Source organism: Protopterus annectens, chromosome 7.part0, assembly GCF_019279795.1.
Source record: "Protopterus annectens isolate FY-2018-M chromosome 7.part0, PAN1.0, whole genome shotgun sequence".
Lineage (NCBI taxonomy): Eukaryota > Metazoa > Chordata > Ceratodontiformes > Protopteridae > Protopterus > Protopterus annectens.
This window is the reverse complement of record NC_056739.1, coordinates 1,745,508,713-1,745,525,844: the sequence shown is the minus strand read 5'-3', so window position 1 is coordinate 1,745,525,844 and position 17,132 is coordinate 1,745,508,713. Positions and strand designations below refer to the sequence as shown.

The following is a 17,132-nucleotide window of genomic DNA, read 5'->3' as shown; positions in this document are numbered from 1 at the left end:
TGAAAAACAGTTTTTAGAATATAATTTATTGTTATCCCCTTTTGAATGCATGCAGTATTAACCTAAAGGCTATTTCTGGAAGCAAGATTTCTTTCAAGCATGTTTTGTTTTCTGCATACTCTTGAAGCATTTAGAGCAACATATTTTAAAAGCAAGAAATATCAAGTAAATTAGTCTTTGATGGAGTTAATCAATTACAAAAAATGAAACTTTTATTACTAATGCAGCAGGTGGGGTGCTTTGGTCTTCTAATTCTCATATTTTGTTGCAGACATTGGAAACAAGACATTGAAAATGCAGACACAAAGGCCCAGTGCCAGCAGAACACATCATTACCAGGTGGCAGAAGTTTTAGATCATCTGGTAAGTATATTGCAAGAGTTCTAACTGAGCAGCCCCCAACTGGTTTGGATATGCAAAAATGTAAAAATGTGCAGAATGCATTTGGAGATAGGTAATCATGCCCCATGTGAGGGTAAAAGACTTACATTATTAAGAGTTAAAAAAACAGCTGTGTTTTTCACCATGTTATTTTTCATAAACAGATGGTAAGTGTTTTATTTTTTTATTTATGTATTTATTTATACGTATTTTTGTTAACCTGGTAAGTGAGCTGGTCCAGGGCAGGGACCCTTTTCAGCCACGACCTGAGCTACAATGGTAAAGACAATAACAAGTAAAAAATGCAGTTAGGAATACAAACAAGAAGAAAAAAAAACAATACTGATATTAATGAATTTGACAAAGATTGCATATATAAAACACAGAAAAGCGGTTGACAGTGAAAAAGTAAAACATTAAACAATATTTACAAAATTGTGTACATTATCAATGCTTAAATATACAATGTAGAGGAGTATATTTCATTATCAATACAGAATTGTGAATGATGCATGGGGGAGTAATTCTACTCGCATCATTCTTGTTGTCCTAAGGTAGTATCAAGCAGACTTAACCTGCAGGTTTGGAATGGAGCCACTGGTACATTGGAACCTACAAATTAGTATACCATTGTATTAGGCCCATGTTTCTGTAGCACATGCATTTATTTTCTTTGAACAAATGGTCTCTGAATATATTATTGAAAGTCAGTAGTTGGTCTGTATTTCTAATGTTCTTTGGAAGATTGTTCCAAACATCTGGTACTGTTTTCAAGAAAGCTCTCTCGCACATGTCAAATGTAAAATGGGGACTGTGTCCCTGAATACTATAACTATTTCTAAGAGGATAGGATTGGTTTCTAAATTGCAGTCTGCTGAGTAGTGGTGGACAGTAGCCATCATTTAATATTTTGTAGATTAGTGTATTGAACAGTAAAATTGCTCTAGCTTTATAGGCAGCCAGTTTTTCAATTTAGAGTAGTACATGGATGTACTTTATTCTTGGTGAATTAAATGAGTGCAGTATTGTACATAGAGAGATATGCAATTAAAGGGAGACAGTATTTTGATCTAGGGGAGAAGAACATTTGTGACAATGGCTTGCCTAGCCTCATTGGTCAACCAGTTAGATACTTTGTATGAGACTTTAAGCTGAGTTAATACCTTATTGGGCTGAGAGTTGGGCGTGTTGATGGAGTGATAGATTTTGGTCTAACATTAGTGCTAGATACCTCTGTTGAGTAATGATAAGAAGGTGGGTGCTCATAGGGTCTGTAATACTGAAGGTGGGGACATTACTTAGTTTTTCTATAGGTGCCACATAGCATCACTGTGTTTTTACATATTGACTGACAGTTTATGTTTGCAAAGCTAGTTTCATCTAGATTCAAAATACTGTTTTAATTTTTTCCAACTTTTGTATTTCTTTTTCAGAATATATAGCATGATTTAGCAAATCATATAAAAAATGTATATCATATATGTCATGCTGCCTTAGTTTTTCACTTACCAAAGGTCACAGTGCCATGCATCATTTAAAAAGTTACTGTGGTATATATCCATACATCATTTAATAAGTTACTCTGGTATATATCCAATCCATACAGCATTTAAAAAGTTACTGTGGTATATATCCATACATCATTTAAAAAGTCAGTGTGGTATATACCCAATCCATACATCATTTAAAAGTTACTGTGGTATATATCCAAACATCATTTAAAAAGTTACTGTGGTATATATCCATACATCATTTAAAAAGTTACTGTGGTATATATCCAAACATCATTTAAAACGTTACTGTGGTATATATCCAAACATCATTTAAAAAGTTACTGTGGTATATATCCATACACCATTTAAAAAGTTACTGTGGTATATATCCATACATCATTTAATAAGTTACTGTGGTATATATCCAGACATCATTTAAAAAGTTACTGTGGTATATATCCAGACATCATTTAAAAAGTTACTGTGGTATGTATCCATGCATCATTTAAAAAGTTACTCTGGTATATATCCAAACATCATTTAAAACGTTACTGTGGTATATATCCAAATATCATTTAAAAAGTTACTGTGGTGTATATCTTTGAGGAAGTTAGAACTGTTTGGATACTACATCAGTTGATGCTTTATGTATTTTCTCATTGGCAGTGACTGACAGTTTTGAGTGATTTTGACTCCGTCCTCCCACCTCCATTAAAAGCTGCAGCACATACAATTATGTTCTTTTTTCTATGTCTGAGTCTCCTGATTACTTTAGTTATCGGCTGATTTAGTTATCCTCAGATCTTATGAAATGCGGTGAAGAAATTTTCTTTGGAATGCATGCATAGGTACTAGCATAGCTGGTCTTATGCGGAGGCAAACTAGGTGGATATTTGGCTGGGGTGCCTTTCTGCCCTTTGTTTTTTCGTTCATTTATTTACTTTAAGTAAAGAAATGCAAGCACTCTATGGGGTAGGTGCTGTGCACCTGGCCAGTCACTTTGTGGAGTGTTTTACTCCTTGCAGAAAGCATGCAAATATTCAAGAATGAAGAGGAGTAGCACTAAGCACTATAGCTGAGAGTAGCAGCAGCACCCAATACATTTTTTTTTTTAAATCGTAGTACACAGTGATGTATTGCCAGAAAACTGGTGAGGCAGATTGCATACCATCCATCCCTGATTTCACAGAATATCCACATTCTTTTCAACTGTTTCTGATTTTGCTTCACAGTTTTGCCCTGTCCTTCGGAAAAGTGTTGATTTTTCTGGTAAATCACAGAGGATTACAGTGAATCACTAATGCCAGATGTTTCAATTATGTACTTTGTATTGTTCAGAAAATGTACATTGATGAAAAGCCTGTTGTTCTATTAATGTTTTAAATAAGTTAGAGTTATATTTAAGCATTGTTTCTCATTTTGGGCCTCTCCCTGCCCCCATTATTTTTTTTTCTTTGTCTCTAATTCTTTACCAAAGAAGGTGAGAGCTGTGAATGTCCCTGACTTTAGCTCATATCTTTGGTTTGTCCATAAATGTGTGGTTTTCTGGTAAATTATAAAGGGTTGCAGTCACTAAATAATTATGGACATTTAAGTTTTGGAAATCACTTAAGTATTTAAGAGAGCTATTTATAATCTGTTTGATACATTTGTTGCCCCATAGGTTCATAGGTGTGTACTAGGCTAATGGCCCTGGAACCTTTACAAGCTTAGTCCATAGGATTACCCTGGCATCATGCCATGTTTTGCTTGGCCCTGATTCTTTCTCTATGGAGCTGAGAAAATTATTTATTTTATTTTTGTAAGAGTCAGACATCAGAGCTATATAACGACAAGTTAGTTATAATATATATGGGGCTGTCTGTGGAGGAGAATAACAATATGTGATTGTTTGCTTAATGTTCCGGATTTGCAGAATTAAAGTAATTTGTGCGTGTCAACTTGGAATACTTTAATGTGTGGCTACTGTTTGAGGAACAAAACTGTAATTCATTGCAGGCCATAATTTATCACAATCTGATAGCTGACATACACACAAAAGTGAGTATAACTGCTGGGTAGAAGTGTGAACTGTCTGTGGATAAAAGTTACTGATCCTGTTGTCATTTGCGTAGCTGAAACAGGGACTAATCATTTTTTTTATCCCAGAATAGTATACATTTGTGTGAGGTAAAGTGGAGTACTCTTTTATTGTGACCATTGTTTAGTTTAACTACAATGGGACATCTGAGTTGTACACTGTAAAGTGGATGTAATTTGAAGGGTATTGAGGCCATTTGTGGATAGATGTGATCGACTCATGCTGTTGTTTGATCATTGTTAAACAACAATCACTGATATGGCAAAGCAGGCCTAGTGCCAATGTTCTGCATTTGCTGAAATCACTGTAAAACTAGTATTGCTATTGTTTATGCTCGTCTGTGACTGATGCAGTGAATTTTAGAGTAACAAGTTAGCCATGCCATCTTGCTATTTCCAGCACAAGCTTCAGAACTGCACACAGTAAGTGTCTGTCTTTAGTGAGCTGGCTGAAGCAGGACGTGACTGAAAGTAACTGATCACTGGGCACAGTGGCACAATGAGTAGCATTGCCATCTCACAGTGCATAGCTCTGTTTGAGTTCTTGGTTGTGACTTCATCTGTGGGAGTCTGCATGTACTTCCTCTTTTGAGTGGGTTATCTAGGTACTCTGGTTTCCTCTATCTCTCTAAAGAAATAATGTAGGTGAATTGGTGTTCCTAAGCATTCAGAATGAGTGTGTGTGTGTGTGTGTGTGTGTGTGTGTGTGTGTGTGTGTGTGTGTGTGTGTGTGTGTGTGTGTGTGTGTGTGTGTGCGTATTTGTCCAACTAATGATAGACCTGTTTGTTTCAGAGTCAGTAGCAGTATTCTGCCAGTATGTGTGTATACATGTGAAAAATCAGTGTATCTTGTGAGTGTCCTGCTTTGTAAGGGCCGCTATCAGTATGTATGCTTGTGCCTGTGAAAATTCTTGTGTCTTGTGATAGACACATTTTGACATAAGGTATTAGCTTTCGCCCTAAACCTCACATAGTAGCTGGCTCTATGCAGAGGTTTGCATAGAAACTTACTACAGCTTGCATGGAATTCTCAGGATAGTATGATAATTACTACTTTAATTTTTCTTATAATCAAACCTCTGAGGTGCACACATAATGTTGCCACAGCATGTGTGAGGAGTGTGGACATTGTAGTTATTATTTTTTAACTTTCTTCACAAATCTCAGAGATATGTATTGAAGGTCACTGTAGTTTAAGGAAAGTGTACTGTTTAGAAGCACATGGTAGAATACATTACTATGATCATTTTTTTTCACTTTCATCACAAATATCAGACACGTGGACAAACTCAAATCACTGTAACTCTACTTGGTATCATACAGGTTACTCAGAGGTGATATGTGCCTCGCCTACAAGGCAATCTCTGACCCTGCCTTACTTGAGATGCTCCATATACTCCTCGTGCATTACCCACTCGAACGGCCTGAATCTAATATGTGACATCAACAAAACCTGCTGGACAGACTGGTTTGTCTCCCAGAGGCTGCTCCATCTCTGGAACAGACTTCCCATATATGTCAAACAGAGTACCTCGCTGACCTTCTTCAAGTGTAGCCTTGATGAGTGGATGGCAAACCACAAATTTGTACCAAGGGTTCCACCTGTGTCCCTCATTGACAGGGGTGACAGATGCTGACTGAGGTTTCTTTTTTGGGGATAAACTCTTGTCTAAGCTTGTAAGGCCCCCAAGGCCATTAGCCTAATAACCTACTATGGTCCTATGATATACAGACTGTTATCTTGAGGTTGAATTAAAGAGGCATTATTTTTATATACATCTAAAAGTAAGAGAATTAAATATCTTACAAAGTTCTATTTTTTTTTCAGTTTCATCTCAGTCTGACATCAGAGTAGTACACAGAAAGTATCTGTCTTTAGGGAGTAAGTAAAGCAGTATGTAATGTACATATTTGACAGCAGCCATATGAGCTATATGACTGTAGCCATTTATGCCTTCATTACAATCTAACTCCAGATAGATAAACAGAAGTTGACTCTGACTATAATTTTTTAGTGGAGGTAGGGAGGCAGACACTCTTTTCAGATATGATTTATGCATTGTCACAAAAAATTGTCTTCTCATTTTGTTGTGAACTAGTGTTTAGTCAGACCCAACCTATGTCTTCCTTGAAAGAAAAAAGTGAAACTGAATTTCTTTCCTTATTTATGGCTTTTGTTCAGGCCATCACTGGATGAAAGATTGAAAAAAAGCTCAAAAAGTGTACTTCAGGGCATCAGTGACTTCTGGGAATCTGGCAGCACCCACTTCCTCAGCTTGAGACAATTACTTATTCCACAATTATTACAGTGCACTCTTAGCTGGTTAGGATGTGTTGAAAGGATCCAAGAAAAATTAAGAGTAGACTGAATTTCTTTCCTTAGTCATGATTTTTGTTCTGGCCATCATTGGATGCAATGTTTAAAAAAAAGCTCTAAAATGCATCTCATAACATCTAGAATCCTGTGGCTTCTGGGGGCCTGACAACCCCCATGCCTCTGGCTTAATTTAATTATTTCTTCCCCAGTTATTACACTGCAGTCTTGGACAGTTAGGCTGTTTTGAAAGGATGCAGGAAAAAATCTGAAGAGCAAAACAAAATGTTAGAAAAGGTAGAAAGAAAAGTAATCCAGTTAGTATGGGGGGGCCAGGACAGGGGGACTGGGGGAACACCAGGGGATGTGTTTGTGGACGAGCATTGGGCAAGAGGGGTGTCATAGAGTCCTTCACCTAGGGCACCATTTCTCCTAAGGCCAGCCCTAGATACTACTATGATGCATCAAAACATGCAGCCTCCATCAGCCATAACTTCTTGGATGTCTTGATGCCAGTGGCTTAGACATATTAAAGGTTTACTATTAGTGTTTCTAATTATAGTTACTATTTGTAATTATTTTTATTCTCAAAAAACAGGAATCTACTTATCACAAAAAAAGAACTGTATACTTCTGATATGGTTAGACAGCTGTATTAGAGTGTTCTTAAAATAATATAATACCTTTTAAATACTGTTTGTTATGCTGATGTGATGTTTTATAATGACATCTTGAGCCATAATTAAGACTAATTACTTACAGATCTTCTATGCTGCAGTACTATTCTGATCAAAGTGTTTGATTCAGAGTCTTGATATTAAATAATTTCGTGATGAAACACTCTCTCCCCTATCTGCTCGTGTTTACCTTTAGTACTAGTGGTGTTATCAGGTAAAAACACTGGGCAGAGGTTTACTCATTGTGGCCAGAAACTGGGAAGTACATCAAAAACAGGAGAGAGATGCAAGAAAATATATTTGCATGCAGTTAAGCACAGTATGACATCTTTTGACAAACTCAAATATAATTACATCAGATAAAACAGAGAAGCTGATGTGATAATCTACCCAGAGTAGGAAAACAGCACTGTTACTATTGTCTTTTCTAACTGCATAGTTATGAGACATATACTTTCCACCATGTTAGGTTGTGTAAAGAAAAAATGTATCCATGGGAAAGAGGCAGAGGAAGTATTGTTGGAGAGGTATATATACTGGCAAGGACAGGAAAGAAAAGGAAGAAAGAAATGTGTAACAGAATAAAAACTGTTACCCAACATAAGATATTCATTCAGCCGTGGTGGTACAGCGGTAGCGTTGTTGCTTCACAGAAAGAGGTTCTCCTGTTCGATTCTCGGCTGGAGTGCCTTCTGTGTGGAGTCTGCATGTCCTCCCCGTGGTCGAGTGGTGTTCGAAAGACATGCTTGAATGGGCGTGCCTTTCTTTAAACTATAATAATGTCTTAATGTAGTAATATTAATAGATATAATTAACACTGAGTAAATAACCAAAGCTGAAGTTGCACTGACAGGGCTTTTATGACTGAAGAAAGACATAGTTGTGGTAAAGTATAATCATCTAGATAAACTGTACTAGAAGAGAAGAGAAAATATGGACAGAGCTTGGAGAGAGGGGAACTGACTTATTTATTTATTTCAGTTTGATTAACGGGGAGGTCCACTGGGCATTGGTAGCCTGTTTTCAGTGGAGGCCCGGGGAGAAAAGCTCCAAAACAAGGAATTACTACCGTTCAAATATTTTGATTACAAAAAGTAATTTCAACGAACATGCAAAGTCATAGGCACTCTGAATTACAAATATCAGGTAGTTACAACAGAAGAAACACTAACAATTCCAATTTTGTTTAGGGAGAAAGGCATCACATGATGATAATACATGTTTTACTATGTAGTTCACTAGGGAGAAAGGCATCACATGATGATAATACATGTTTTACTATGTAGTTCACTAGGGAGAAAGGCATCACATGATGATAATGCATGTTTTACTATGTAGTTCACTAGGGAGAAAGGCATCACATGATGATAATACATGTTTTACTATGTAGTTCACTAGGGAGAAAGGCGTCACATGATGATAATACATGTTTTACTATGTAGTTCACTAGGGAGAAAGGCATCACATGATGATAATACATGTTTTACTATGTAGTTCACTAGGGAGAAAGGCATCACATGATGATAATACATGTTTTACTATGTAGTTCACTAGGGAGAAAGGCATCACATGATGATAATACATGTTTTACTATGTAGTTCACTAGGGAGAAAGGCATCACATGATGATAATACATGTTTTACTATGTAGTTCACTAGGGAGAAAGGCATCACATGATGATAATACATGTTTTACTATGTAGTTCACTAGGGAGAAAGACATCACATGATGATAATACATGTTTTACTATGTAGTTCACGAAGCCTAATAACTTTAGAAAGGACTAGGAAGGAGAATAGGAGGAGGTCAGACTGGGGTAAAAGGAAGGAGAATAGGAGGAGGTTAGTCAGGAGCAAATGGAGTAGAAAGTTTAGGATTTGTAGGCAGAGGAGTGCAGTTGCAGATTCTGTTATGATAGAGGTAGGAATGAAGCTGAGTTTTGAAGTTATTTGGGTTGGAACATGTCCTAAGTGACAAGGGCAGGGCATTCCATTTTTTAGCAAGTGTAAAGGATAAGAGAAGCTGGCCGGCAGGGTGCTGGGGTTTTTGAACTGTGATCAGGTTGTGTTGAGAAGATCTAAGTGGTCTGAGGGGGGTATAATGGTGCAGAATATTAGAAAGGGCAGGGCAGTTAGAGGGGTGTAGAAGTAGATTGAAGGCTGTGGTGAGTTGGATGAGGTTGAGTTGATTGGGAAGTTCAAGCCAGTTTAGGGAGTGAAGGGAGGAGCAGTGATGAGAAGAGGATTTGGCGTTAGTGGCAAATCTAGCGACTTTGTTGTAGCATAGCTCTAGTTTGGTGGTAAGAGAGGATGAAAGATTAGTGAGCAGGGGGGGCACTGTATAGGAGGGTAGGAAGGAGGAAGGTAGAGGCAAGGGTTAGTCTGGAATGAGGAGAGAGGAAGTGGTTGTTTCTATACAGTAGACCTAGTTTTATGTGTGTTTTTTTTGATGTTCAGTTGGATATGGGAATTAAATTTTAGTTGATCATCGATTGTGATGCCAAGAAGTTTGGAGGAGGGTCCGATTTTGATAGAGGAGTTATTGAGGCTGGAAATTTGGAATGACTTTTTGTCAAGAGAGGAGGATTTAGAGGGAGAGAACAGGAGTATCTTAGTTTTGTTGGTATTTAGGGAGAGGTGATTTTGTAGCATCCAGTTTTCAGTGGTTGAGAAGGCACTTTGGGTTAGGGCTTGGAGGTCTGTTAGGTTAGGGGCAGAGCAGATTAATGTTGAATCGTCAGCATATTGTACAATTGTTGTGTTGGGGATAGCCTTGTGGAAGTCATTTATGAAGATATTGAATAGTAGTGGGCCGAGTATGGAACCTTGAGGTACTCCTGTAGGGGTAGGAAGAAAAGTAGAGGTTGCTTGGCCCCATTTTACCTCTTAGGATCTGTTAGAAAGGTAGCTGGAAAACCAGGAAAAGGATTCTGAGAAAAGGTTGAGATTTGATAGGTGATTTAGGAGGTGGGTGTGAGAGATGGTATCGAAAGCTTTAGATAAATCTAGGAGGACAGTAGATACTATATTACCAGAATCACAAGCAGAGTTGACTGAGTGCAAAAAGGAGAGAAGGGCAGTGTTAGTACTGTGTCCTGGGCGGAAGCCGTGTTGGGTAGGAGAGAGAAGTTGGTGCTTAGTGAGGAATGGCAGGAGTTGTAAGTGGATAAATTTTTCTAGGAGTTTGGATACAGGGGAGAGAATGGCAATAGGGCGGAAATTTGTGACTGTACAGTTTTTGCCACCTTTGTAGAGAGGTAGGATGTAAGCAGTACGCCATAGTTTGGGTACATAGGATTCAAGTAAAGACCTATTGATTAGGATGCTGATGGGAAGAGCAATAGAGTCAGAAGCAATTTTTAGGAAGGCAGATGGGATGTTATCAGGGGCATTGGAGCAGGGCTTTAGTTTATGAAGGAGTTTCTTTATTTGGTTAGTAGATACTGGTTTTAGTTTGAAAGAGGGCAGGTAAGAACAGTTTGAGGAAGATTGAATAGTGGCAGGAGATAGGTGATTGTTAGGAAATGTTTTACTTAACATGTAAAGATATTTGTATTCATATACATGTTATTTGCAAAAGTTTTTAATCAATGAGGTCTATATGTGATGTTCATCGTGGTATATTTTTTCTGTAGCACTGTACAACACTCAGTGTTTACTGCGTTTGTGCTGGGTAGTGACTAAACAGCATACTTTGGCCTGATATTTTCCCAAGTAAAGTAAATAGTCATCTCATGAAGAATTTTATAGATGGTGTTTTCATAATTTTGTGTTTCCTGAATAATTTATTTAATTTGTGTACTAGTCCATTACTGAGATAACACAACAGCTCAAGATTCTACAGTAGTACCTAATACCCATCTTCTCCTAAGAAAGGTCAGTGGTCAGTCATCTGGGCACCAGTTACTGTCCCAGTGACACTGCAAAACACAGGGAGAGTAAGACATTTTTGTAGCTCTCTCTGAGATTTATAGTCTATCTTGGCTTTTTGAAATATTTCTTTTGAAGAAAAATGTTTCATTGATTCTCTGAAAGTAGATACATAAACTTTTTTTCTTCTTCTTTTTGGTTTAAGCTCCCTGTACTGTCTATCAAACCCAGCCCTCCTAGCAGCACTGTTTGCCGTTTTTATATCAAAACGTTGACTCTGAAAGCAGTTTTCAACAAAATTGCCTACTTGTTTATCTGACTTTGGTAATACCGAATTACCAAAAATGTCAGAAATGGTGACCACAGCAATCGACATTCAAATACCGGAAGTTCCAGTGTCAAAAGTCTGTGTTACCCCTCACAGATCCCAGTTCAAAACGTTGACTTCATATTAGTGAATGTGTACTCACGTTGGGTGTTGGTGGAACACACATTCAACTAACCCATTTTTGTTGAACTGCATTTCCACATTTTAATTGTAAACCATATATATATATATATATATATTTATATATATATATATATATAAATGTGTGCGCATGTGTGTGTGCGTGTGTGTGTGTGTGTGTGTGTGTGTGTGTGTGTGTGTGTGTGTGTGTGTGTGTGTGTGTGTGTGTGTGTGTGTGTGTGATAAAGTTTAACGTATCTACTCATTAATTATTTTGTTTTGGGAGGTGGAAGGAAATCATACTACCTGGAGAAAACCCACACAGGCACATGTATACATGTAGAAGGAGGAACTACAAAGGGAAAGGACTGTTATATTTAACTCTCTCATGGTCTGATACATCATTGCCCATTTGTTTTCAGTTAGAGGCTTGCTTGAGCAACTTGCTAACATTCTTGTAGAGATGTTAAACCTCCACAACTCTTATGCAGGTAGTTGTATATAGCTAATGTAACTGACTCCAGGTTTTGCAAACCTTATTGTAAGCTGTATCATTTTTCACTGAGTAGGAGTTTGGTCTCCCTGTCTCAGCCCAATGACTGCTTTGATTTATCAGTCTGTCAAAGAGTACTTCAAACCTATTTTTGCTCAAATTTTGGAATGGAAGGAAAAGTGAGGTAACAGAGGGAAAAAAATCAGAGGACCATATACTAGGCTGTTTGTGAGTTAAAGTGTGGAAAAATCTCCAAAACCGAGGAAAATAATAGGGCTAGAAAAAGTGCTATGTAAGATTTCAAAGGATGTTAAGTAAGAGAGATCAGCACCCTCAAAAGTCATTCCTTTCCACTTCCCTGGATGTGGACTGATTCCAGATGACTGAAATGATTTCAAGCACACACACACACACACACACACACACATACACACACACACACACACACACACACACACACACACACACACACACACACACACACACACACACACACACACACACACACACACACACACACACACCTCACTCCTTTGTTGAAAATCACACACACCACAGACATGACCATGTTCTTGCATGAGTAGGGGTGGCAGCAAAAGCATTCAATGTGCTAATCACCCCAGAAGTAGAATGGTGTGCATCTATTGACCTTCATAAAAGCATGGAAACAAAGCATGAAATTTGAGTATGTGCATATCCATTTCATTCATCACAAGCTCGGTGTCTCTGACATCAAGTGAAACACTTAAAAGATTCTTGTTAATGAGCTGTAAGAAGTAATAGCTGGTATGTATTAATGCATGTTTAATTCATAGATTTTATTTAGTTTTCTTTTGGGCATATTTATCTTTGATCTTTGCACATCCAGGGGCATCTTCCTAGTTGCCTTGTTCACCATTATCTGCCGCACTTTGTCCTGTAATATTTTCCCAACTCATTATTTGATCTGCCTGAGTCAGTTTCATTTATTAGAAGTATGACATTTTTCTTCCCAAGTATTTCAGGGTCTGACATACGGTGGTGGTGGTGCTGCGGTAGCGTTGTCGCCTCACAGTAAGACGTTGTCCTGTTCAGTTCTCAGCTGGAGCGTCTTCAGTGTGGAGACATGCATGAATGGGTGTACCTTCGTTGAAGGTTGTGTGTCAGGGCTGGCAACTCGGCATGTAAAAATCTACTGCCAATCATTAGTGGACCGGAGTGCCGCTGTGGCAACCACTAACCGGGAAAAGCCGAAAGACACAACAACATACGGTTAGGCATCGATCTGTTCACTTTCCTCTTGCCTACAATGAGTTTTGACACATACGCTTTCCATAACCCTGCTGTAGTTTAAAAAGAACTCTGCTAGACCACAGGAGGAGGGGAGATGTCTCCCAGATCTCTGTCTTCTCAAATCCCACACCCCCCAACCATATACTCGATTGTCAAAATGTGAGTGATCACTGTCACATTGTCCTTTTTTCCACTTTTGAGGATTTTTTTAAATGAGTGCAATTTCTTAAGTTCCATGTTTTTCAGAAGGGCATACCCAGGCCAGCTTGTTGATGAATTAGTAGAAGAAGTTAAAACAAAGAGACTGAATGGCCATTTCGAACCAATATTGGACAAGCAGCATACAACTTTAGAACTGACTGATTCCCATAGAGAGGTAGGTGTTGGTAAGGCTAACCCCCAGAATATTTGTCCGAGTGGAACAAAAGAGGTTTCATCAGACTTCTCTAAGGCACTTGTTATTACTTATAGCAAGGAAACTCATGCCTTAAGATCCATCTTTGAGAAAAATTGGCTTATATTGCTAGAAGATTCTTACATGAGACAATAGGTGGGAGATAAACCCATGATTATATATAGGAAAGGGCTTAACCTTAAAGATTTACTTAAAACGAAACAAGTAACAAAAATACAAAATAGACAGGGAATGACTAAATGTGGGTCATGCTCATGGTGTCATAAAATCCAAGTAGCCAACAGCTTTACAGTGAGAAATACCACATATTATGTGAACAGTAAATATTCTTGTTCTTCTAAAGCAGTGGTTTATATGACATTTTGCACTTCCTGCCTGTGCTTCTACGTTGGCAAAATGGAGAGAAAATTCTGGCAGAGGATTTATGAGCACAATTATGCTGTAAAGAAACAAAACTTAAATAATGCTTTGGCTAGGCACATTAATTGCAATACTGACCACAAATTCAGTTTTACAGCCATAGATTCAGTGTGTGTACAAGACAACAAGCCATGGGGGCTCTTTTTAGAAATAAAAGAACTAAAGTGGCAAATCCGCCTACAGATGGATAGTTGGATAGGATTGAATGAGTGGAGCTCCATTGCCCCAGTGTTGAAGTTGAAAGCTCTTGAAAGGAAAAAAGTTAAGGTAACAACATCTAAATAAATAAAATGTATTGTTTTTTATTCACATATTGATATATTTATATATATATATATATATATATATATATATATATATATATATATATATTTTTTTTTTTTTTAACAAACATTTTTAACCCACATATTTTTTATATATATATATATATATATGTTTTATATATATATATATATATATATATATATATATATATATATATATATAGATATAGATATATATATATTTTTTTTTTTTTACATTTTTTACATATTTATTCAATATTTAACTTATTTAATACATATATTTATATGCATTTATTTTTTACATATAAAAAAGAGTGCATGTTTGATATTAGTGTAGTGACCTATTTAATATGTTTTTAATCAGATATGAAGTCATTCAGAACTATGTATAGTTTGTTTTTAATTGAGCATAGACCATACACTTTTTAGAAGTATGTGATTACATAAAAATGTTCTAGTAGTGATCTTTTACTGTATGTATATATACATATATATATATAAAGTTAATATAAATTCTATGTACAGTTTACTATTAGCTTGACAGTAATAGAGTGGCAGGCAGATGCTTTTTAGAATGTGTTTTATATTCATGAAATGAAGTGTTTACATTTTATTAATATTCATGAGTTGATTCACCAATCAATGTTACAGGAAGCTTATATAGGAAGGGATTTCAAAATTACCAACTGTCTGATGAAGTTTAACATATGGTTTAAACGAAAACGCTAACCTGATTTTTTTATTTTCAGCAAATAAAGGATTTTATGTGACAATTCAATATTTTGGGTTTATAGGTTCATAGGTAGGTACTAGACTATCAGCCCAAGGGCCTACATAAGCCTAGCCAACAAGGTTTCCCTGGCTTACGCCACCCAAGAAAGTTATTTTCCTGTGCCACTGTCGAGCAGAGACACAGAAGATTTTTCTTGAAGAGTGCTAATGAAAGACTTTGCTTGACATAGATGGGTAGCCTGTTCCAGAGTATGGGAAGTCTCTGGGACAGAAATCTATCCCTCTAGCATGTCCTGTTTATTGTGGTGACAAGGTTTAGGTCCCTAGAGCATGTAGCTCAGAGGGATTGGAATTTCTTTAGGTGTAGCATGTCCAACAGCTCTGGGTTTGACATAGCTTTATATATTAGGCAGAGATCACCTCGGAGTAAGCAATATGCTTTGGAGTAAAGCTGGAGTTTTTTGAGGCGGTCAGTGTAGGGCATTTGTTTGAGGCCAGTAATCCTCTTTGTGAGGTACTTCTGTGGCCTTTCCAGCTGCTGCAGATGTCTTGTGAGGTACATTCCAAAAGGGGCATTGTACTCTATAATGGGTCTAATGAGTGTCAAGTAGAGTGGAACAATGACCTCTTTTTTTCCTGGATGAGAATCCTTTTTATGATGAGATGTGCCACGTAGAAGGACTTCCTGACTACTGTGGCAATGTGACTATCAAAGGAGAGACTACTGTCCACCTGGGTCCCAAGGTCTCTTATCACGCATTCAGTGTTAAGTAGATTGCTCCCTATGTGGTAATTCATGGGTACAGAGTTTTTACCAAAGGGGATGACACTGCACGTTTTGGCAGTGAACTTAAGGCCATGGCTCTAATACCATGCATCTGTCTCAGCGAGGCCCTTCTGTAGGATGTACATATCATTTGGGGACTTGACTACGACTCCTAGTTTGCAGTCATCTGCGAACTTTATTAGCCAGAGGCCTTCTGTGTTAGCCTGTACTTCAGAAAAGTAGATATCAAACAGGAGAGGTCCCAGGACAGAACCCTGTGGTACTCTACTTGTCACAGCTTTGAGGTCAGGTTTGGAGTCTGCAACTTTTACAGTGTGGGTTCTGTCAGTGAGCCAGTTGGCAACCCATCTTGTGACATAGGGATTTATACCTAGTTTAGTGAGTTTAGCTATAATTCCAGAATGGGGGATGGTGTTGAAAGCCTTGGCAAGGTCAAGATAGGCTGTGTGAACCACCTTACCCTCATCTACGCTTTGGTGACTGCCTCAAAGAAGTTGATCAGGTTCAGGAGGCATGATCTGCCTTTCACAACCCCGAACTGGGTGGGATCCAGAGTTTGGAGGTTACCAATGTCTTTGTTTATGAGTTCCATGATGATGTATTCCATGGCCTTGCAGACCAGGCTCGTCAGGCTAATAGGTCGATAGTTCCCGGGATCAGTGGTGGCTCCCCCTTTGTGGAGTGGGATAACTGTTGCTGTGCGCCATTCAGTGGGCACAAAGCCTGATGCAAGGCTATTATTGAACATGGTGCTTAAGTGGGGAGGCAGTTCGTTCTGAAGTTCGTGCAAAACGCAGCCTGGGATGTTGTCCGGTCCCATGGATGCTGTGTTTTTGGCTTTAGAGAGTGCAGCTTTTACCTGCGTAGTTGTGATTACAGAGACTCTGCATTCTTCCTGTATAGATATGGGCCCTTTAGGGGGTGAGAGGGAAGTAAAGTTAGCACTGAACCTGTCTGCCAGGATGTTGGCAATATCAGTTGGTTCTTTAATTTTCTTGCCTTTGTGCTGTAACTCAGAGCAGATCTGGGTGTTGCTATCGAGATTCTTGACATAGCTATAGAATGCTTTGTGGTTGTCCTTGGAATTAGTGGCAATTTTGTTTTCATAGCTAGCTTTGGAGGATCTTATAAGGAATCTCAGCTTCTTACCGAGGCTGACCAGGGAGCTCCTCCACTCATGGGATTTTACTCTCTTTTGAAACAGTTTCTTCCTTCTGTTGTACAGTTTGTTTATGGCAGGGGACTACCAGATTGGCTTCCTTTTTTGGAGAATAGCGTCTTGGTTCTGTTTGGGATAGCACGATCCATGCACTCTTATAAGTGCTTATAGAGTGCATTTGTGTACGATTCAGCAGTTGTAACTGTATTGTCCATCTTCATGGGTGTCATGAAGTTCACTACTTCTGTCTTAAGAAGCATGAAGTTGGCTTTGGAGAATTTTTTTACTGTGGTTTCCTTAATGGGGGGG

General features: G+C 38.0%; 1 protein-coding gene across 2 annotated transcripts in view; it reads left to right on the top strand.

Annotated features, from left to right (window-relative positions):
- Positions 1-17,132, top strand: part of SEMA4B (semaphorin 4B) — a 1,355,182-nt gene that overhangs the window by 1,328,276 nt on the left and 9,774 nt on the right. For both annotated transcript variants that reach the window (XM_044078286.1, XM_044078287.1), the window contains one exon: positions 272-363. In XM_044078286.1, the coding sequence (XP_043934221.1) occupies positions 272-363 (92 nt within the window). The remainder of the gene's footprint in view (positions 1-271; positions 364-17,132) is intronic.